The sequence below is a fragment of the Camelus dromedarius genome, chromosome 20 (assembly GCF_036321535.1).
Source record: "Camelus dromedarius isolate mCamDro1 chromosome 20, mCamDro1.pat, whole genome shotgun sequence".
Classification (NCBI taxonomy): Eukaryota; Metazoa; Chordata; class Mammalia; order Artiodactyla; family Camelidae; genus Camelus; species Camelus dromedarius.
In genome coordinates this window covers 1,016,132-1,036,854 of record NC_087455.1, presented here as the reverse complement: position 1 = coordinate 1,036,854, position 20,723 = coordinate 1,016,132, and the positions used below count along the sequence as shown (strand labels likewise).

Here is a 20,723-nt window from a genome sequence, read left to right as displayed (position 1 = left end):
CGCCTGCGGAGGGGACGTTGCGTCTAGTGGTTCCCGCCATGGGCTCTCGTTCCCTGCGGAACTGGGCGGGGGACCGAGCCCCAGACTCCACCGGCGCCGCAGCTCCGTTCCTTCTGCGTAGTGTTAAGTTCTGGGGGCTCCGCGAGGGCGGCTTGGTGGCACGAGGGCCCCAGGGGCTCTGTTACAGTTGCGCGGGCCAGGACAGGAGAGGAGACGTCCCAGACCGAGGAGGCCCTGCAGAGACTTGTTAAACCTCTGAAAATGTGAGATGTTTTGGTTTATCCGTGGAAACAGGTACAAAAACAGGTGTGTAAACCCCTGTACACTGCTGAGGGGTGTAAAATTGTATGGCCGCTGTGGGGAACAGTCTGGTGGCTCCTCAGAAGTTTAAAGTAGAATTACGGTTTGACCCAGCAACTCCACTTCCAGGCATATTTCCTGAAGAAGTGAGAAAATGACTCAAACATACTTGTACGTCAGTTTTGGATGAAGCGTTATTCGCGATAGCCAAAAGGTGGAAATAGCCCAAGTGCCCATGAGGATGAGTGGATAAACAGTCTATATCCATACAATGGAACAGGATTTAGCCTTGAAAAGAATGTAGTACTGACCCATGCTACAGCGTGGATGACCCTCAAAAACATTACGCTAAGTGAGATGAACCAATCACAAAAGGACAAATATGGTAAGCTTCCACTTACATGAAATGTCTAAAATAGGCAAATATATACAGAGAGACAGTAGATTAGAGGTTACCAAGGGCTGATGGAAGGAAAAATGGGGAATTAATGCTTAATGGGGACAGTTTCTGTTTGAGGAAAAAGTTTTCTAAATAAACAGTGGTGATAGTTGCACAACACTGTGAATGTACTTAATGCCATTGAGTTGGACTCTTAAAAATGCTTATATGACAACTTATATGTTGTATATTTTTACCCAATAAAAAAATGGACAGAATGTGTCTGCCACAGACCTGAACAGCAGGAAATGTTAAGAGGAATTCTTCAGGGTGAAAGGAAAGGGTACAATACGGAAACACCTACTTGAACAAAGAGAACAGGAAATGGGAAATACGTTAGTAATTAAAAGAAATCTCACTTCTTATTTTCTCTAAAAGACAAATAGTTACAGCAAAAATAATAAAAACATACTGTAGGTTTATAGCATATGCCAGCAATGAGGCAAAGGGTCACGTGCACTGTGTCTCCTGCAGGTGAAGATGCAGCCACAGGCAGCCTCCCAGATCAGCACCTGAACCTGCCCTAGGGGTTAGTGTTACTCCACTTCACATACATCAGGAGGCACCCTGGGGCTTCTTCCACAGTGGTGGCACCAGGCTGGGAAGACCAGTCAATAGAATGGCCCCCTGCACTCAGGCTGTGAGACCTAGTGAGCCATGGGCCCGGCCCTAACACCTGAACACTGTGTAAGATCCTTGCGCCTTGGAAGACTTGGCACATCTCTGAGGGCGGGGTAGGGGAGTTCTCAGAGAATGAGTGAAATGGCATTTTCCCACTAGGGGTCTTGGAAAGCACTTCTTTGGGCTTGTCTTGCTTCTCCTGAGAATCCTGCAACCATCCCTTTATGAATGAGTCAGGGTTGGCCTGCTGGAAGATGGACAGCATGTGCTCAGTTAATACCACTGACCCTCTTGACAGTCAGCCATCTGCCAAACACATGAGGCCACGCACGCGCAGAGTGAAGGTCAGGGGGTACGATCACTGCAGAGCGAAGGTCGGGGGGTATGATCACTACAGCTAGTCACAAAGTCAGTGAACCCAGGTGATAGCACGTGGAGCAGAGATGAGCCTAAGTGTTATAATTTAAAGAAACTCACAGAATTATGAGCAAACCAGTGGATGTTGTTTCTGCCACTAAGTTTTGGGGTGATTTCTTAGAACAGCACATGGGTGTAGCACTGAACCTGTTGGCTTTGGTGCTCTACAAGCTCTCTGCTCCTGGACTGCAGTCCTGGGGTGGCGGACGGGAGACAAGGTTTGTGGATTCGTCTCCTGGAGCTGTGAAACTAAATGGCATGTAAGTGCTGCCACGGGTAAGCCACTAAAACTGATCTTGACAGTTACACTTAAAACTCTTTGACACCCATCAAGCTGGCAACGATTAAAACAGTCTGCCTTCACAGTGTTGGGGGCGGAGACTCACTTCACTACTCACTTTTTGAATGTTGGCATAGCCTTCCTGAAGGGCGATTTGCAATATGTGCCAAGACCCTGAATACCTTTTGAGGAAATGCACTTTTTGGGATTCCCCCAAAGGAAATAATGAATCACATGCAAGGCCTTATGAACGGAAATACCAGGTTCTGAGTTGTTGCATACACGGGACAAAAATATTGAGTATGCTTTTAGCCCATACAGCATGCCAGGCCCCACTCTGGTGTTAACACACATTCGTGCAGTGACTCTTGACAACAACCCTCTCAGGTGTCATTTCTGTCCTAGGGATGAGGAGACCAACACAGAGCAGGTCAGTCTCTCATCCCCAGTCTGGCAGCATAGCCACGCCCTCCCCAGTCTCCTTGGCAACCTGGGCCAACTACTTCCTGGTCGTCCCTCCTCGAGGGCTCCCTTCTTGCTCCCTGCAGTCTGCCCCTCTGCCAGGCTTCTCTCTTCCCCGAGGGGCTCCCCAGGCGCAGGTCTGGGGCCACAGAAAGGACTTCCGTTTGCACATGCAGCACACAGTTGCTGAGGATCAGACATCCCCGTTATTGGAAGGCCGTTTTCAAGGGCCTTTCCCTCTCTTCCCTGCCAGGGCCGTTTTCTCCACTCCCCCTCACCCCCCTTTGCTCACCCCGCTTCTCCCACACCAGCTCTTTTGCTCTTTTTCTCTACACTACCCCAAGCAGCCTTCTTCCTGAGGAAGCACCCCTCAGAGGAAAGGGCCCCTAGGACTTACACGCACTCAGCACTCATCAGCGCAGCTGGGCATTCACTCCCAGCCGAGTGGTGCTCTGACACACAGGGTGCTCTGGGGCGCCGCCTGCAGGGGCTTCTGGGTGGCAGGGCGGGCAGGGCAAGGGCAGAATGCAGGCAGGATGGGGGAGGTGGTGCAGGGTGTGGCATCCTGGGCACCGACTTCCCGGCATCCTGGGAGCCGCCTCCTCCCGCAAACTGTTACTGGAGGGGGGCACAGGGTGGGGCCAGTCCTGGCTGCACCATCCCCATCGCAGATCCAGCCAAGCCCGCGTGATCCCGGGCCCTGCATGCCCCTGTGTCCTGATGGTCTGGGGCTGGGTGGGGAACATGGGGCCCTCTTATGGAGCATAGGTGGGTTCCTCTGATGACTTCCCCTCACCACGGTCTCATGTGGTCCTGGTCTCTGCTGTCCCCTCCCTGGCTCCCAGCTACCACCCTCCTCCCTCCTTTCCCTAAGTTCATTCTCGTATCTCCTCTAAGGCGTCCCAGTGCTCCTTGCACCCGCCGCACTCTCCTGGTTATCCCCAGGATCTTAATGACCTGCTCCTCCCAGGGCAAAGGCTGGCAGGCCACTGCCCAGTTCCCAGCGGTGCCTGGCCGGGTGCCAGCCCCTCACACTGGGTGGGTGGAGGCACCCCATTGCAGGGAGCTTCCTCTTCCTTAGAGCTCTTGAGGGCACTTGACTCCTTCCCGCACACAGCCAGAAGCCCCCTCCCAGGCCCCCATCCCTGGTCACAGCTCTCCATCAGGGGCATGGTGTCCTCCCTAGCTCTGGACACCTGGGGCCTGCCCAAACCTTGCCCAGGGAGGCCTCGGCCACCTCCCTATAACAGAGTGGCTGTGAGGAAGATACCACCAGACGCTCTGGCCCTCAAGATGGCCTGGCTCTCCCCAAGCCTGTGAATGGTGGTTGGGAGGGATGGGGTGCAGGGTCAGCCCCTCCCACCTTCCTTCTGCCTTTTCTCCCCAGCGAGCGCACTGCCTGCTTTCTCAGGCTGACCTCTGTCCTCAGTGGAGAGTCAAGAGCCCAGTGACACCCCCGCTCACCCAGCCCGGTCCCTCTCGTTTTAGTTATTGCCAAAGAACTGAAAGTGTAAACCGGGAACTGCAGCAGCAATGCCCTCTCCAGGCCTCACTCAGCCTGAGTGGGCACAGTGTCCCATGCCATCCCTGGTTGTCATGGCCACTGCAACCACCACACTGCCCCTCCCGTGGACGTGGTCGGCACCGGCCTGGCACCTCTGCGTCGGGCCCAGTCCCCCAGGGCTGCTGCGCCGCCGCCTCCATCCTTACACTCACGTGGCAGCCAAGGCCTTTTAGAAAAATAAGCCAGGGCTGGTCACACCCCTGCTGGAAGCCCACAGCAGGTTCATCCCACACCGAAGAGGCTGCTACCTCCTGACCTTGGCCTGGAACCTGCCCGACCAGAGAGGTGGCAGTAAGGGCCCCAGGAGCAGAGAGGCTGCACAGCCTTCCAGAAGCTTGGCTGGGCCGGAGAAGGGAGACCCTTCCAGCATCAAGGACGTGGGCCCAGCATAGGCCACACGGCACCCCCCGCACTCACCTGAAAGCACGTAGCCACACACGCGTGCACATGGCAACGCAGACACACACACACTCAGCCTCGGTCTCCTGGCCCTCCTGCCGCCGCCAGCAGGACACCCTGCTCACATGAGCATGTGGGCCCAGGGCCTGGGTCGGAGCTGGGAGCCCCACACCGAGTTGGGTGAGGGCCCCGTGTCCCAGACCCTCAGCAAGCAGAGCTCACAGGTCTGTGCTCCAGCCTCCTGGAGCAGAGAGAAAAGGCCTCCAAGACCCCAGGCAGGCACTGGAGCAGCCCTGCCCACACCCCCACCCCCCACCATGGATGGTGCCTGCCTGTGTCTGCCAAGCACACAACCAGTTCCATGCTTCCACTTTCACGGAATGATTCCTTCCTGTTTGAATCTGCATTTCCACTTATTTGCAGCTGCAACATTCCAGAACACACCCCACAGGAAATCATCTTCCCTGCACTGGCATCAGGGCCGCTGCCCTACCTGGCGAGGCCTTGTCTGGTTCGCCAGAGCCCTTGTTTGGAAGAGCACGTGGCACCGGGTGCTGTTACACACTCACCACACAAGGCAGTGCGTGTGGCAGAGCCTGCAGGATGAGCTCCCTGGTGTGGCTCCTGTCTCATGGGGCCCAGAGACAGGATGTGGCAGTGGAGCAGCGGGGAAGAAGGGGCGTGGGCTCCTGGCTGCCTTGCACTGGACGTGACCGGCCCGCGGCCCAGGACAGTAAGGGCACTGAGCCCCTGAGACGGGCCTGGACGTTGTTACTTGGCCCCAGGGTTTCAAGATAACAGGTTTATTGAGGTATAATTCCCATCCCCAGTAGTTCACCCATTAAAAGTGTAAAACTCTGCGGGTTTTAGCATGTTCAGAGTTGTGCAACCATTGCCACAATCCATTTTAGAACATTTCCATCACCCCGAAGGAGACCGCGTCATGCCCTGTTCCCCTTCCCCTGGCCCCTGGTAACTACTAATCTGTTTTCGGTTCCTGTGCTTTGCCTGTTCTGAACATTCCACGTACGTGACTGCTGTAAGATCTTCTGTGCCTGGCTTCTCTCACGTAACAGTGTTCCGAGGTTCGTCTCCACTGTACCGTGTTTCAGGACTTCCTTCCTTCCGTGGCTGAGCGCCACCCCACCGGGAGCGTTCCGGTGGAGGAGTCCACCACGTCTCGCTGACTCGTGCTTCTGTGTGCAGGTGGGTGCTGCAGTGCTTCCACACTTTGGCTCCTAAGAACGCTGTGTGAACGTTCACGTGCAGGTTTTCACGTGAATGTGTGTTTTGCTTTCCCTCGGGTACACCTCTGGCAGTGGGATGGATGGGGCCTAAAGTAATTCTCTGTTTAACTTTTTGAGGAACTGCTGGACTGTTTTCCAGGGCAGCTGCACCATTTTACATCCCCCAGCAGCGTCTGAGGGCTCCGATTTCTCCACATCTTCCCCGACCCTTGCTACCTCTCTTTTACATTACAGTTACCCTGTTGGGCATGACAGGCATCTCACTGTGGTCTGATCTGCATGTCCCTGACAGCTAAGGATGTGAGCATCTTTTTGTGTGCTCGCTGGCCATTTGTACATTTTCTTTGGAGAAACGTGTATTCAGACCCTTGCTGTGGCCCAGACTTTTAGGAGAGAAAGACAGGAAACATTCCAAGCCGTTGGAGGCAGTGTTAGGTGGGGCGCGAGCCCGCCTTCCCCTCTCCCGCCAACGCGGGGGCGGCACGAAGGGGCGTTTCCCGGAACGTCCTCGCTGCACCAGGCTGCTTTCACTCTTGAGTCTGGTAATCTCCAGGCCGTGCGCTTGCTGTGCAGGCGGCTCCAGGGCAGAGCCGTCAGGACACCGGCTTCAGCGCTGTGGGAGTGGAGCCTGGGCGCAACAGTCAGGGTGAGCTGCCCCCGCGCCCTACCTACACTTGCACTCCGCTGCCAGGCCGGCTGGGCTCCGCTAGCGCTGGGTGGGGGAGGCCGGCCCTTCTGGGAGGTGACCTGGTCCCGGCACCCGCCCAGGGTTTCCTCAAGCCCCCAAGGACTCCTATAATCCCAAACTGGCTTGGGGAAGTCCCAGGCCTCTGGAAAGGGGGACTCCCTCCCCAGCCTGGCTGGTTTAGGCTTTACTCCAGGTAGGCCCCTCAGGTGCCCCTTGGCCCATTCAGATTTCAGACCAGCACCGAGGCTCAGAGGCTTCATAAGGGCTGACTGCTGTGCCTGGAACCCAGATCTGTCTTGGGTCAGGCCCACCTTGGCCTCAGACTCCTGTGGACTCAGCTTTAGACCAGGGGATTGCGGAGCTCAGGGCACAGAGGAAGCCATAGAGGACACGCCTAGGAGCTGAGGACACCATGGCTGGGCGTTGCTGGGGCCCCTGTGCCGAATGCCCAAGAACTGGTGGCTTCTCTTTCTTCCCAGACCTCTGAGCACCTCAGCCAGAGAGACAGCTGCTGCAGGCTCCCGCCTCGCCTTGCCGTTCCTCTAGGGCTGCTTTCCACGAGCAGCCCTAGGCCTTGTTGAGGTGACACAGTGAAGGAGGCTTCAGTGGGTGGCCGAGGGTGGCCCCACCCCACCCCCACCCTCAGAGTTCCAGGATTTTCTTGGGCTTCGTGTGGGCACTCTGGTCACAGAATAGGTGGTATGCATGGCCTGAGCCCCACTGAGGGCTGTGAATGACGTCCCAGCTTGGAGGTGCTCATGGCCCCTCGGACAGGTGGACCAGTGGGTGACAGGGTCCACGCTGTTTCTTTCTGTGTTGGGTAGTAGCCAGGGGCAAGAGCTTTCTGCCAGTCAGAGCCTTACCACGCAGAATCGCCTTGGAGGGAGAGAGTTCCCCATCTCTGGAGACATCCAAGTACCTGCTTCCCCCCTTCCAGCCCTGTGTGTGCGAGGCCTGACTCACCTGCCCGCCTCAGGAGCATGGCATCCGCCTTTGAGAGGGTGGTCAAGAGCGTGGTCCAGGAGCTGGACCACAGTCAGGAGCTAACCCCAGTGAACAGCCTGTGGAGCTCCGCCGGCTTTCAGCCCTACTGCCTTTTGGGCAGGAGGCCCTCGAGTTCATGGTTCTGGAGACCGCGCTACAAATGTGTCAGCTTGTCCCTCAGGGACATCCTGGAGCCTGATGCCCCGGAGCCAGGTACCCACCTAGCACTGAGTCAGAGCCAAAGGTGGGAGGGGCGTGGGTGGGCCGGCTGCCACCTGCTCCGGGCCTCTGGGCTCTCTGCTTCCAGAGGGCAGGCCCTTTCCAAAGGTCCCTTGGCCCAGGCAGGACAGGCAGCAGCTGGATGGGGCCTCAGCTCTGGTCTCGCTCTAGCTGTGGAGCAGGACAGCCCCTTCCACTTCCACGAGACTATGGACGGGCAGCTGAAGGGCAGTGTGAAGCTAGCGGTCCCAGGACAGGGGAAGATCTCAGGCAAGGCCGCGGGGTCCAGCAGCTCCAGTGCCTCAGTGAACGTGTGCATGCTGCGAGTGGCCCCCAGCACCTGGGAAGCCATGCGCCGAGAGAGGTGAGCCCTGAGCAGCCTCTGCGTCATGACCTTGGGACATCAGAAGTCACAGGGTGTCTGTGCCAGGCTGAGGTCAGCACAATTTGAAGGAAGTCCCAGAGGCAGGAACATGCTGGGACCAGGCGGAGAAGGAAGCACAGAGGTCAAGGGGGCCTCCGTCCTGTGGGCCAGGGGGGCCAGGCAGGGCCCGGGGGGTCTAGGGTTAGACAGGGTCCTGCTGCAGGGAAGCTGGGCTGCTGGGATGGGACAGACACAAGGATGCTGGTGAGGAGGACCATTATCTCAGAGTGGAGACGTGAAATTTGGATCCGGGGGGCGGAAGCGAGAGAGCAGCCAGTGGGCAGCCAGCAAAGGCGTGGGAGCCTCCAGGGGGCCTGCAGGCATCCGCCCATCCCTGTTGGACCTTGTCCCTTCTTCCTGCACCCCTACCCACCCACGAACACTGTCGGGAGGACTGAGGGAAGAATGATGGGTGTCCCATGCCTAGGCAGACATGTCACCCGCTCCACAGGCACAAAGGCTGAGGTCTGGGGAGGGAGCCGGTCCGGTGGCAGGGGCAGGAGGGCAGGCTGCCCCACTGTGAGCTCCCCACTGGCTCGCTCACCATAGGCGCCTGCGGAAGCCCGAGCACAAAATCCTGCAGCAGCTGCGGCACCGTGGGGATGACGTGTTTGTGGTGACCGAGGTGCTGCAGATGCAGAAGGAGGTGGAGATCACCCAGACCCACAAGCAGGAGGGCTCGGGCCAGTTTGCACTGCCTGGAGCCATCTGTTTGCAGGTGGGTGGCCTGGGCCCTGCAGTGGGTGTGTGTCAGGGAGAAGGGCAGTGTCCCCGGGTGGACAGGCAGTTCGCTGCCACCAGCATCCCATCACCCCACAACCCAGAGCCCAGTTCTGAGCCGGTATCCATCCCTCAGGGCAAGGGCCAGGGCCACATGAGCCGGAAGAAGACGGTCACCATCCCCTCGGGCACCATCCTTGCGTTCCGGGTGGCCCAGCTAATTATTGACCCTGACTGGGGTGAGCTGGGAGCAGGGTGACTTCTGGGGCCCAGACTCCATGGCAGAGGGCAAGGAGGCCTGGAGGAGCCACCCATCAGCTGGGGTTGCTGCGGGCACCTGGTTGCACAGCTTCACGGGTTGGGGTGGCCAAGGGTCCCTTGCTCCGGCATGTGGAGGGTGGGGCACAGTGGGGGAACTGCGTGGCTCCATCAAACTGCCTCCCTCATCTCTGCTCCTGCCTGGCTGCCAGACATCCTCCTCTTCCCGAACAAGAAGCAGAGGACCTTCAGCGGGCCACTGCAGGCAGGTGAGGCCCATGGACCTGGGCAGTGGGGTGAGGCATTCTCCTGCCCAGCACAGCGCAGACACCCACCCCCCACACACGGGCACAGGCGATGGGCTGAACAGCCTGCATCAGACTCCTCCCGCGGCCCTGGGCGGCCAGTGTTGGGTGGCGGCGACAAGCTGTGAGGGCCCCAGGGAGGTGACCAGTTCTGCCTCACCCAGGCCGCACGGGTCCAGGCAGCCAGCCAGAGCCGTCCCTCCGCGTCTCCGACCAACTCAAGTTCCTGTCAGGTCAGTACCTTCTTGACCACCTCTGGGGCCCCTGGTGGGCTCCCCTTCTGCCCCTTGGGGTCTGCCCTTCCTGACCAGGGCTCCCCAGGGCCATGTGGGCACCTGGGTGATGGCAGCCCTGTCCCCACAGACGGGCTCATGGAGGACCAGTTGGAGACCACTGAGGACTTCCAGGGCCTGCAGTTGGAGGTGGGGGCCTGGGCCGCAGGTCTGGAGGGCTTGTCCGAGGAGCCATGTGGGCAGCTGCTGGGGGGCCTGGGGCAGGTGCTGCAGGATGAGCACGCCCTGGAAGCCCTGGAGGAGCTGGTGAGCGGGCTGCGTGGGGCGGGCGGGCTGGGTGGGGCGGGTGCCTGTGCCCTTCAGGCCCGCTTAGCGGCCCCGCCTGTGTCCCCAGCTGGAGCGGGGCCTGTGCGGCGGGCAGGTGGAGCCTCAGGACGGTCCAGTGGGCGCCATCCTCGAGTGCCTGGTGCTCCCCTCCAGACAGCTGGAAGAGGAACTTGCCGGCCCCGTCTCCTACCTGCTGGGAGCTCTGGCTGGTGAGAAGCCCGGGGGTGGGCCGGCGGGCAGGGGTATGGGCTTATCCAGCTGGGACTCCCAGACCCGCCTCTTACCCAAGGTCTCTCCCCAGTGCTGAGTGAAACCCAGCATGTGCTTCTGGCTGAGGTGCTGGAGATGGGGGCCCTGTCTGAGGTGTTCAGGCTGGTGAGAGGGCCTGGGTTGAAGGGAAGGGCTGGGCTAGATGCCTGGAGCCCCCACTTACCACCTCCTATCCTGTCCTGCCAGGTGCGGAGCCTTTTGGAGCAGAGTTCCCCGTGGCAGGAGCGCAGGGCTGTGTCCCTGCCACCCGAGCTCCTGGGGAGCAGCTGGGGCGCAGAGGCACCCTCCTGGGTCCTGCTAGAGGAGTGCGGCCTAGCGCCACAGGCAGGCGACCCCCAGGTGTGCTGGGAGCCGGAAGCCCGATGCTGCACATCTGCACTGTACGCCTGCCTCGCCCTGCTGTCGAAGCTGAGCCCGCCCTGCTAGCTGGCCTGCCAGTCTGCCCGCTCGTGGGGACAGCTGTCCTGGCAGGACAGGTCTCCTGCCCACCCAGCAGCCAGGAGCCCAACCCAGCCATGTGGGTAGCTCACCACAAGGCCTGGGAGTTGGGGAAAGTAAATAAATGTGTTGAACAAAGGAAAGATGGCTCACTGAGCTTTTGAAGGGCCCTATATCTGGGGTAGGGGGCAGGGGTGGGGACTGTGCCCCTACGGCATAGGGAGGAACGTGGGGGTCCAAAGCAGGCATCTATCCCAGTGGGCTCACTCCTGCTGCATCATGGCGCCCAGGGGAACCATCCCTGTGCTGGGACCGGGCCACCATTAGGTGACCAGCCATGGGGCCAGGCTCCTGGCCCCTCCCCGCAGGCCAGCCTGTGAAGGAAGCGGAGCAAGTCAACCCCCAGGATGGGTCTCTCGGCTTCGAGGAACTTGAGAGCTGATGGAGGCAGGGGCTGCAAAGGGGATGAGAACCCGTGGGCTGACAAGAGATGGACCTGCACTCTTGGGGCTGCATGGAGGCCTGGGGAAGTGACCTGAACCAGAGAAACTGGCCTTTGGGGTGTGTTTCATCCAAATCCATTCACTCAGAGGTAAGAGTCTCTGGAGAAGAGGCCTCCTGGTCCCCGAGCTGCAGTCCTTGCAGGGCTTGGCCTCAGTGGGAATCCAGGACTGCAGCCTCCTGTGGGTCACAGCCTGTGGTCCAGGACTGGCTAAAGAGAGGGGGTGATCGCTTCGGCTGTGGCTGGGAAGTTAACCCCCGAGAAAACTCTGGGTCAAGGCCAACAGTGAAATTAACAAACAGAAGCATGCACCCCAAACATCCCGGATCTAGGTACAGAAACCCCCTGGAAACCGACCCCTCCCACGGTGAAGGGAGATGCTGGATGCCTCTCAGGCCTTCTTGTGTTCACCAGGGCCATGCTGCTCCCTGGGGAACCTTGTTAGGGGAACTTGAAAGGCAAAAGCAAGGTGGACAGGACTGGAACGGCTTAGGTTCTGGGAAGCACTACGTAAGCAGGAGCGGGAAAGCCGCTCCTTGGCCCTGAGACTCTACCCTCAAGGCCAGGCAGTGACTTAAGTCCTGGGCCCTGCCAGGCCCCCTTTGGAGAGTCTGACCGTCAGCACTCAGGTTCTAGGACCACCAGTGCCCTGAGGTCTCCAGTGGCGTAGCTCACCTGAGAATATCTGAGCATCAAGATCCAGGCAGGAGGGCATCATGCGGAAAAGAGTGCACCCCGATCCTAGTGCTCCCAGTCCTGGCCCCGTGTAGGGAGATGGGCTCTTAGCAGGCAGATCCGAGGGACCTGGGCAGCCTGGACATTCACAGACCAGAAGTACTCACCTGGGAACAGGGCTATGGCATCGCTGCTCCACCTGGACTCCAGCCGGCAAATCCCCAGGAACGGTGGCACTCCTAGGACAAAGCAACAGGCTTTACAGGGAACCTCACACACGGCAGGCGCGGAGTCTGGCAGGGCTTCCCGCTACTGGGCGAGCAGCATAGCAAGGCAGGTGGACACATGACCACATGCAGGCAGATGCATCGTTCAGGAGACAGCCTGTACTCCAAACGGCCTGCTACAGGGTGGAGGTGGCGTGAGAAGAGGTAGGGCGCTGTCTGCCCAGACCTCCGTCTGAGCTGGGCTCTCCGTCCAGGTGAGCATCACTGTGGGGTTTGGCACCAGCCTGCCCCGCCATGCTGTGGTCGGACAAGTGTGTACTTGGTGGGAGAAGCAGGCATCAAATGCCCACCCAGGGTCCTGCTGAGCCCAGCCCCGGGCCCAGACCAAGTCAGGCGGCTGTGAGGATGCTGCTCACAGACCTGCCTGCAGTGATGGGAGCTGAGAAGGGGATCCAGCCCTGCCAGGGGCCCACAGGCCTGGGAGCTGGTGCCTCCCTGATGAGTGACTGGCTTGAGAAACCCCGAGGACACGCCCACCTGTGGGGCAGGCTGGCGTTCTTGAAGTCCTTAACCCCCACTCCTGGATGCTCCATGTGCCTACATTCCTTCATAAAAAGATAAAGAGCATTTTTTTCCCAGACGTGTGTGCGCCCTGGCCAAACTAACCGCCCCTAGAAACCGCTAGTCTCACAGTACCTGCGCGGGCCAGCCCTGGTGCTAGAATGGGCTCTCCATAGACTGGAGGGAGCCGGGCAGGGCGGGCGTGGTGCCGGCTGAGGTGGGGTGGGCGCAGGAGGCCTCACTGCACACCCTGCCCTTACCAGAGTCATAAACCCCGTGACTTAGAACAGCCCCCGCCGAGCCTCACTAGTCGCCAGTCGGTGCCTGTGCCCCAGCTGCGCAAGCAGCACCCCCTTGTGCGCACAACCCTGTCCCTGACGTAAGCCCCCGCACGTCTACGCCGGGGCATGCGAGCTCCGATCGCTGTCCACATGGCCCGCTGTCGCCCAGCTGTTGTGCCCATTTCCACTTCTTCCTTGTCTCTCAAACTCTTCTTTGTCTTTGGTAAATTCTCTTACCACCCGCGACACCAGCTTGCCGTGTCCCCGAACACCACCACCCTCCCTTCCCCCTCCCCCTCTCCTTCCCTCAGGGGTCTGCTGGCCTCCTGGCCTCTCCAGCATGACCCCAATATATTTCCTGTAGTTCAGTCCAGCTCTGGCAGCTGCTCTGGAGGATCTGGACTGATACAGCAAACCGTACCTCTGGCTTCACACAGACAAGTGCCTTTGGCCTAAGCCTCCCCAGCCTGGGGATGCCCAGCCAACGAAGAGACCCCAGACCCCTCTGCTGAGCTCTGACCCCGCTGGCTCCACACACTGGACCACAGAGTAACCTCTCGTCTCAGGGTGAAGCTGCCTGACTTCTGCACCCACCCCCGGGCTGCCCCCTGCTCCTGGCCACATAATGCCTTGTCTGTCACCTTGGCCAGGCCCAGCACACCAGCACCACAGCCTCGGCCCAGAACCAGGCCACAGACAGATGCTGAGCCTTCTGACCCGTGCGTTTATTTTAAACTCTCTCCATGGGGATGGACAGAGCCCCAGCCTCCAAGAGGCTGTGTGAGTCGAGGCCTCCTTCTCTGAGGAAGCAGCTCTGGGGGGCCCTGGGAGGGCAGGAGGACACCTCAAGGTGGATACTCCCGGTGGAGGAAGCCACTTGGCAGGGCCTGGAGGGGCCTAGTCACAGCTTCAGACACTCCTAGAGGGGCCTCTTCCCCGAACGTCCAGTCCTGCCTTTCTCATTCAACCCTGAGCCAGGCGCTGGGGCACCGAGGCGAGGGCTCAGCCCGGTGGGCTGTGGATGCGGCTGCCTCACACCTGGACCTGCAGGCATCATCTCGGGCCTGTGCTGTCCAGTGGGGAGGTCAGGGGACATGATCCGGAGAAGGTCCGGGGGGCGGTCTGACACCATGGTGGGCGGGTGGAGTGGGACCAGGCTGTGGGGCAGCAGGTGTGGACAGACCAAAGCTTCTTGAGCAGCGAGGATGTGGCCAGGAGCCTGAGAACCTCAGGCCAGGGCATGGCCAGCAGGGAGTGGAGCATACGATGGAGGGTGCTGGGCTGCTGTGGTGGCCAGGAGGGCCCGACAGGTAGAGGCCCCGGAGGAGGGCTGTGCCAGCTTCACACTGTCCCCCACCAGAGTCTGGCTTGGGAGGCCAGGTGCCATGGGCAGGGCACACTCCAAGGGGCTTGGAGAGCCATATGCCTGAGGGGGACAGGCGGACCCAGGTGTGTAAGAAGTGAGAGGCTGAGAGTGAATTGGTGCTCGGGCAGAAGGCACATGGGCTCCCTCCAGGCCCCATGGCTGTCACGGTGGGGCGCTCCTGGAGAGGGCTCTTTGTGTGCAGCAGGCCTCGGGCAGCTCCAAAGGCAGGTATCGGTGTCCAGCACCAAGCCCGGGTGCCCCTCAAGGGAGACCTCTTCCGCAGAACTGGCCCTGCCCAGACTGGCCACAGAGTGGTGGGGCGCCCCACTCAGACCCCTGACTCCCACCTGGAGGGCAGGCAGGTCAGACTCAGCCTGGTCCTGAGCAGTCCCAGTGGCCAGCCAGGCTCCAGTGCTGGAATGGGCTGTCTTCGTAGACTGGTGGGAGCTGGGCAGGGTGGGCGTGGTGCTGGCCAAGGTGGGGTAGGCGCAGGAGGCCAAGGAGGCGCCAGCAGTGGGGACAGTGCTGTGTTCGGGCCAGTAGTGCCACCTGCTGGCAGGACACTTGTGCTGCTGCCACCACAGAGGGCTCAGGGTCACTCTGCAGCTGCCCCAAGTCTGCGGGGACAGGGAGGTTCATGTGGCAGGGAGCCGTCCACCTGTCCATTCCCATCCACTCCACTCTAGTACCCATCACCTCTCTGGGACCCCACTCCCTGGTGAGTCGGGTCCTTACCCTGGAATAGGGAGTCCAGTAGGTCCTGGTTGATGCAGCTGAGGCTCGAGTGATGGACCAAGAAGCCTGGACCAAAGCAAACCCCTGAGTGCTGGCCCCACGCCCACAGCAGGGAGGGGCTGGCCCAGCTCCCAGAGCCTTGGGTGCAAAGGACAGTGTGACCAGGGCTGCCTCACCTATGAGCACGGCAGCTGCCCGGCGCAGGCGGTCCTGTGGGCTCCGCAGGTAGCCCTGGGTCTGGCTCAGGAAGCTGGGCACGTGGCTTGGGTACCACTGAACCTGGGGACAGAAGGGGTCGTGGCAGGATGAGAGGGCCAGTTCTGCATAGAAAGGCGGCTGCAAAGTGAGTTAAGGGGCCAAGGCCCCCTAGGGACCCCCTGGGTGCCACCATCTTGGCCAGAAGGGTGGGGAGACTCAGTTTCGGGAGAGTGGCCCTGGTGTATACTGGGCCAAGTAGGCAGCTGACCACACCCCGTCACTGTCACTGTCCTCCCCTTACTGACCAGGCGCTGGCAGATCTGGCTTAGGGCCTCAGGGCTGTTGTAGTGGGCCACAGCGACCATCTCCTCCAGCAGGCCCCAGCGCAGGGCCTGGTCACAGCGGGCCAGGGTCCACTCTGAGCTCTGGAACAGGGGAAGGGAGCAAGATTAGACGTTCTGAAAGCGGCAGGAGGCAGCCAGGGGTGGGTGGACAGGATGCGGAGTAGAGGAGCCCAGAGCAGGGGCCCCAGAAAGACCAGGGACCTTGACACGGGCACCTGTGCTCCATGGGGAAGTCCCTGACCCGAAGTCTTTGGAGAGGCAGCTGTGGCGGGGCTGGGTGGGGGTTCTAGTGGGGACAGCAGTGGGGCAGTCTTGGCAGGCTGAGCTGACCTCAGCAGTGTCCCGGCTGGGATCATGCAGGCGCAACAGCAGCGGCACGAGACTCTGCAGCACCAGCTTGCGCAGGGGGCCTCGGGGCCCCACCCACAGCCTGCCCCGGGCCCTCCGCACCAGCGTCCCGAGGAGCCCGACCGCAGAGGCGCGGACTGAGTCGCGGGCCTGCAGGGGAGGGTGCAGTCGGTGTGGGGCAAGCAAGGAGAGGGTATAGGAGGGCTGCTGTCTGGGGGTGCGGTCTGGGAGCCAGGACGGGGGCCAATGCGGGAGCCAGGGGTGGGATGGGGATCCTGGGGCAAGAGGCGGGGGACAGCGGGGGACGGGGCTGGAGGGCGGGGCGGGGCTCACGTCATCCAGAAGCGGTGGGAGACGTGGCCCCAGCTCTGCGCTCAGGAGGCGCACTGGCGCCTGCGGCCGCAGCAGAACCCTCCGCAGCACCCCCAGCGCAGTGCCCACGAGCCGTGTGTCACCCTCGCCCAGGGTGCCCAGGAGCGCGGGCAGCAGTGTGCTCATGTGACGCACCTGCGGAGACAAGGACTCGTGGTCGGCCCCTCACAGCCCCCACCCCCCTCACCCAGTCCTGCCCCTCACCTTCCGGCGGTTCAGCGCCAGGTGGCCAAGGCCCAGCAGGCCCAGCCAGCGCACGGTGGGCTCGGGGTTGCCCTGCCAGGTGCAGAGCCGCTTCAGGATGACCTCCTCCCGCAGGAGCCGGGCGGTGGGCTGGCTCTGTAGCAGCTGGGCGGAGCACACAGGGTCAGTCAGCGCGCTGGCGATGCCGGTCAGGCCGGGCTGCACAGGGGATGAGTCCCCAGTCACACCAACCACCCCTCTTGGGGGCAAGCTCACCCCAGTGAAGAAGGCCATAGCTGTGAGGCGCTGGGCATCGTCCGTGCTGTGCAGCCGGGGCAGCAGGTCTGCGAACAGGCCTCGCAGGTGGTGGTCGGCATGGGCCACCATGGCACTGTGATTGGGCAGAAATGGGAGCTCTCCCTCCACTTCTGGCCTCACCCCTCCCAAAGCCTCTACCCGGCCACCTCCTGCCCTTGCCTCTTCTCCCACACTCATGCCCCACACCTGGCCAGCAGCAGTACACCCTCCAGGTGCGTATGGGCTCCCACCAGTCTTCTCCAGCCACCAGCCTGCTCCATGCACGTGACCACCATGCGGCTGCCGTCACCAGTGAGCAGGGCCTTCAAGGCCTCCACGGTGCAGCTGGAGGTGGGGGCAGCAGACAAGTGAGCAGTGAGGGCCAGGAGGGCACTGGCCCAGCCCTCGCCTCCCCCGGTGCACACCCTCACCTGGCGTGGCTGTGTGGTGGCCCTTGGTAGGATGGGGCCCAGACCTTGGGAGTGTCAGGGGAGCACGTGCCCCGGGCCATCTCATGTAGCTGTGTGACCAGAACAAGGAGGAGGTGCGGGTAGAAGCCCCGTGTGGCCCCCACGCAGCCGGACACGGCCAGCATCTCCCGAAGGGCACGAGTGGCCTGCAGAACAAGCAGCCCACTCTGGCTCAGGCATTGCAAAACAGACTAGGACAAGGCTTCAACGCTTGAGGGATGTTATGGGTGGGCATGGCCCAGCTGAGAGCCTGCTGCCCTCACCCCTCTCGGGTCAACTCTCCTGTCCCCCTGGGCCAAAGCCAGGGAGAATCCCCGGCAATGCTGGCTGGAGCCACCTACCGCCAGAGCCTCCGGCTGGGGTCCGGCCGTGCCCTTGAGCGCCCAGAGCAGCTGCACCAGCACCTGCCCATTCACCCGCTGGTTCCGGCTCAGGCTGCGCCACAGCTCGGCCGCCGCCCTGGGGGCACGGGGCATGTGAGACGGGGCCTGGTGGGATGTGGGAAGTCCCCAGGTCAGGGCCACTAGGACTCCAGCAGGAGGAGGGGCAGGCAAACCGCCCCCAACCAATCCCAGAGAAACAAAATGAATGGCATCCATGCAGACCACAATACAGCCAGGTCCACGGGATTGGCCGCCTGGCAGGGACCACTCAGAACCCTGTTGGGCCGGCAACAATGAAACAAACCTGGTATTAGGAACAATCACCATAGAGAATAAAACCAAAGATAACTTCTCCTGGGGCAGATTAGCCAAAGAGCCAGGGGTGCTGGGGTGCAGAAACCACCTGGCTTGCTCACTTGGCCTTGGAGCGCCCTCCCCAGGCTGGGCTCCAAGAGAGACCTGGAGAGAGAAGGCAGGCCCCAGGCCAGGAGCCCAGCTCTGAGGACCCAAGGTGGGAGGTGAGAGGCAGGATTGGAAGGGACGGAATTAGAAGGCTCTGCCCGCGCCACCACCTGACCCACCCTGGGCCAGACTCTGCCACCAAGCGGGAAAGGGGAAGGAAGCTGCATGGGGGCAGCGGGGAAGTGGTGCGTTGGGGCAGGGCAGGTTACCCGTCCGGGCGCAGCGAGCATGGCAGCAGTGCACACACCACGTCCCGAGGATGCTCCAGGGCAAGTGCGCTCAGCACCCGCAGGACTGCCCGCCGGCGCCTCCCCTCTGCCAGGCCGGGCACCTGTGCCAGCAGCCCACGCACCAGACCACGAACCTGGCGAGGAGGGGTGAACGGCAGCAGTCAGGCCTTCTGACCCCTGTCTATTACCCTCTGAATCCCCCCCAAGCAGGTGTGACCCGAAGGGGGCTGCTTGCTCCAACCCCCAAACTTGGAGGCCAACGGGCAGGAGACTCTGGGGCAGGGACGGGATGGGGGCTAACCTGGTCCTCCAACTGCTCCCCCTGGGCCTCCAGGACTGAGGACAGAGTGAGGGCTGTTGCCTGGGTCCCCGCAAAACCAGCATCTTCCAGGCAGGCAGCTGCGTACAACGCCAGGTCTTCAAGGGCCCCATCCTCCCAGGAACTCTGGGGAGTCTGGGGTTGGGGGTGAGGGGGTGTATGAAGACCCCTTGCCTCTCCCACTCTCTTCCTCCCCACCCCTCCCCGCTCTAAACAAAGCCTCTGTGCCTTTCTGTTGTTCTGTTTGTTCCACTGTTCCCTCCACTTTATCTCCCCTGACCCCCAGACATCCTCCTGCTCACCTGATGGGGTATCGCTGGGGCTGGCTCCTGGGCCGGGGGCCGGGAAAAGGGCTCACTGCCAGCTGTGGGGCTGGCTGCTGCCCTCTGGGGCTCCACTTCAGATTCAAGCTCAGATTCAGGTTGAGGGCTTGTGGAAGGGGGTCCCGGGGGCTGCCCCTGCCTGGCCCGGATCCCTTCGGCCAGAGCTGTCAAGGTTAGAGCCCCCACAGGGGCCCCCCGGGGCCGGCCCCACATGCCCCCAGCCATGGCTGCCACACACGCTGAGCCTCTCAGCCAGGCCCAGCCTGTAGCACCTGCCACCAGTCCTCCCAGGAAGTCATGCCCAGGCCTGACCTAGAAGCATGTCCCAGGCAGGCGGGACCAAGAACAGGCGTGGTGGCGCGTGCGTGCGTGCGTGTGTGTGTGTATGCATGGGGGTGGGGGTTGGGGAGCCACACAGAGGTGTCCCCAGGAGTGGTGCCTGCTGGGGGCTTATGAAAGGCCCTCCTGCCTGGGCTGCTGGAGGTGAGTGGCCAGCATCTGGGGTGAGAAGACTGAGCGCCTGGGGTCTGACTCTGCCCCCAGGCCCTGGGGAAGAGGGAAGGTCCCTGGGAGACAGTGGGTCTGCAAGGGGAGAGAAGGGTCCTTGTCCGTGATCTCTGCCTCCTCTAGGCAGACCTTGGGGAAGGTGTGGACAGCCCTGAAGAGACCCTGGCAGGGTCCAGAACGCTGGGCCTAGCCCTGAGCTGAGGCTTCACCTGATTCAGCCCAGGCTGGGCCTGGGCTGTCCCCTCTGCATTCCGACCCAGCCATTCTGGGAATGGGGGTAATTCAGAGAGCTGCCCACACCTCTGAGCTCGGGGCAGCCCTGGGGTGGAGCCAGAGGCAAGAGGAGCTGCCCTGTCTGTGCCTTCAGGTGTCCTTGCAGGTGACCGCCATCGCTGGAGGGGGGAGGTGCTCTGGGTCCCGGCACCAAGGAAGTGCAGAGCTGAGAAGTGGTGACCCGTGGGTACCTGGGGCCAGTGTATGTTCTGTTGTGTGTCTGTGTGTCTGTATCTTCCTCCAACCACCTGTCCCCCAGGGATGGCCTGACTGGGCCTCTGCCCTAAATTCCCACCATCACTGTCACCCAGCAACTCAGGGGCACTGCCCAGCCTGGGCAGGGGAGCCAGAAGAGCTGGTCTGGCCAAATACCTCGGCAGGCGGCGGTGCTGTGGGAAGCGCCCTGGAGAGTCAGCACCTCCACACCCACACCTGCTTCAAGGCCTGGACAGGCCAGGCCCGGGCCCCGCCCTCGCGTCCGCAGAGCCCTAGACCGCTCTCTTGAGTGGCCCCTCTGGAGACCTGACTAGCCTGCCTGCACAGAGCTGAGCCACTCTCTGTCCCCTCAACTTCTTCACTGGCTCTAGCGCAGGCCCGGACCCGCTCCTCTCCCTTCCGAGGAGCCGGGTCCCCAAGGCCCAGGCTGGTCGGCATCATGACAGGATGCCAAGGCCAGGAGGGAGCCAGATGGGTGGGGCGCAGGGCCACGGGGGTCCCCAGTGGCAGGGTCCTGCAGGGCTGGCAGCAGCAGTGGCAGGTGACACCAGGCTGCTCTCTGGCTTGGGAAGCTCAAGGTGCCCCACAGAGCCTGCCTGAGGACAGTGCCTTTGGCAGCGCATGGTCACAGGAATGCTGGAGCTCCTGTATCTGGCACTCTAGCCCCACCCCGAGGTGCCCCTTCTCGAGCCTCCAGCAGGGAGAGGCCTTCCATGGTAACACCCCCAGCTCCCAGCTGGGCACCAGAGGCCTCCCTTCCCCACAGCCCTGCCCTTTCCCAGCTCCCCAGGCCTCAGACACTCCCTGCCCTTAGCCTACCTCCTCACCACCCTCAGGCCTCGGCACAGGGCCGCCT

At 61.5% G+C, this 20,723-nt stretch overlaps 2 protein-coding genes across 12 annotated transcripts; one reads left to right on the top strand and one right to left on the bottom strand.

The window, feature by feature from the left end:
• Positions 1-5,357: 5,357 nt before the first annotated feature.
• On the top strand, positions 5,358-12,639 carry GSDMD (gasdermin D). Of its 6 annotated transcripts, none has more exons than XM_064476763.1 (12): positions 5,358-5,688; positions 6,283-6,375; positions 6,897-6,999; positions 7,355-7,614; positions 7,792-7,984; positions 8,594-8,762; positions 8,901-9,003; positions 9,235-9,291; positions 9,492-9,560; positions 9,691-9,866; positions 9,955-10,096; positions 10,344-12,639. In XM_064476763.1, exons 4-12 carry the CDS (start codon positions 7,398-7,400, stop codon positions 10,757-10,759), a joined length of 1,542 nt encoding a protein of 513 aa, XP_064332833.1. In that variant the 5' UTR covers positions 5,358-5,688; positions 6,283-6,375; positions 6,897-6,999; positions 7,355-7,397; the 3' UTR covers positions 10,760-12,639. The 6 variants fall into 6 exon arrangements, with proteins under 6 accessions (XP_064332833.1, XP_064332834.1, XP_031295648.1 ...); XM_031439788.2 differs by lacking the exon at positions 5,358-5,688 and adding an exon at positions 10,189-10,262 and having other exon boundaries at positions 6,235-6,375; positions 10,344-10,738; XM_064476764.1 differs by lacking the exons at positions 6,283-6,375; positions 6,897-6,999.
• On the bottom strand, positions 10,422-20,707 carry MROH6 (maestro heat like repeat family member 6). Of its 6 annotated transcripts, XM_064476758.1 has the most exons (16): positions 18,851-20,707; positions 18,531-18,683; positions 18,209-18,363; positions 17,496-17,613; positions 17,116-17,300; positions 16,892-17,029; positions 16,664-16,778; positions 16,409-16,552; positions 16,166-16,339; positions 15,815-15,982; positions 15,446-15,565; positions 15,119-15,221; positions 14,943-15,008; positions 11,940-12,011; positions 11,773-11,853; positions 10,422-11,307 (listed from the first exon to the last, which is right to left on the bottom strand). In XM_064476758.1, exons 1-16 carry the CDS (start codon positions 19,094-19,096, stop codon positions 10,991-10,993), a joined length of 2,355 nt encoding a protein of 784 aa, XP_064332828.1. In that variant the 5' UTR covers positions 19,097-20,707; the 3' UTR covers positions 10,422-10,990. The 6 variants fall into 6 exon arrangements, with proteins under 6 accessions (XP_064332828.1, XP_064332826.1, XP_064332827.1 ...); XM_064476756.1 differs by having other exon boundaries at positions 16,409-16,778; XM_064476759.1 differs by lacking the exon at positions 10,422-11,307 and adding an exon at positions 11,308-11,339 and having other exon boundaries at positions 16,409-16,778.
• Between the last annotated feature and the right edge of the window lie 16 nt (positions 20,708-20,723).

Coding starts and splice junctions, on each gene's coding strand:
- GSDMD (XM_064476764.1), top strand. CDS start 7,398: ATGGCATCCGCCTTTGAGAGGGTGGTCAAGAGCGTGGTCCAGGAGCTG. Junction 7,615..7,791: donor GCCTGATGCCCCGGAGCCAG/GTACCCACCTAG, acceptor GTCTCGCTCTAG/CTGTGGAGCAGGACAGCCCC. Junction 9,561..9,690: donor CCAACTCAAGTTCCTGTCAG/GTCAGTACCTTC, acceptor CTGTCCCCACAG/ACGGGCTCATGGAGGACCAG.
- MROH6 (XM_064476756.1), bottom strand. CDS start 19,096: ATGGCTGGGGGCATGTGGGGCCGGCCCCGGGGGGCCCCTGTGGGGGCT. Junction 15,983..16,165: donor TCCCACCGCTTCTGGATGAC/GTGAGCCCCGCC, acceptor CCTCCCCTGCAG/GCCCGCGACTCAGTCCGCGC. Junction 11,308..11,772: donor TGATGCTCAGATATTCTCAG/GTGAGCTACGCC, acceptor CCCTCTCTTTAG/CCAGTCCTGGACCACAGGCT.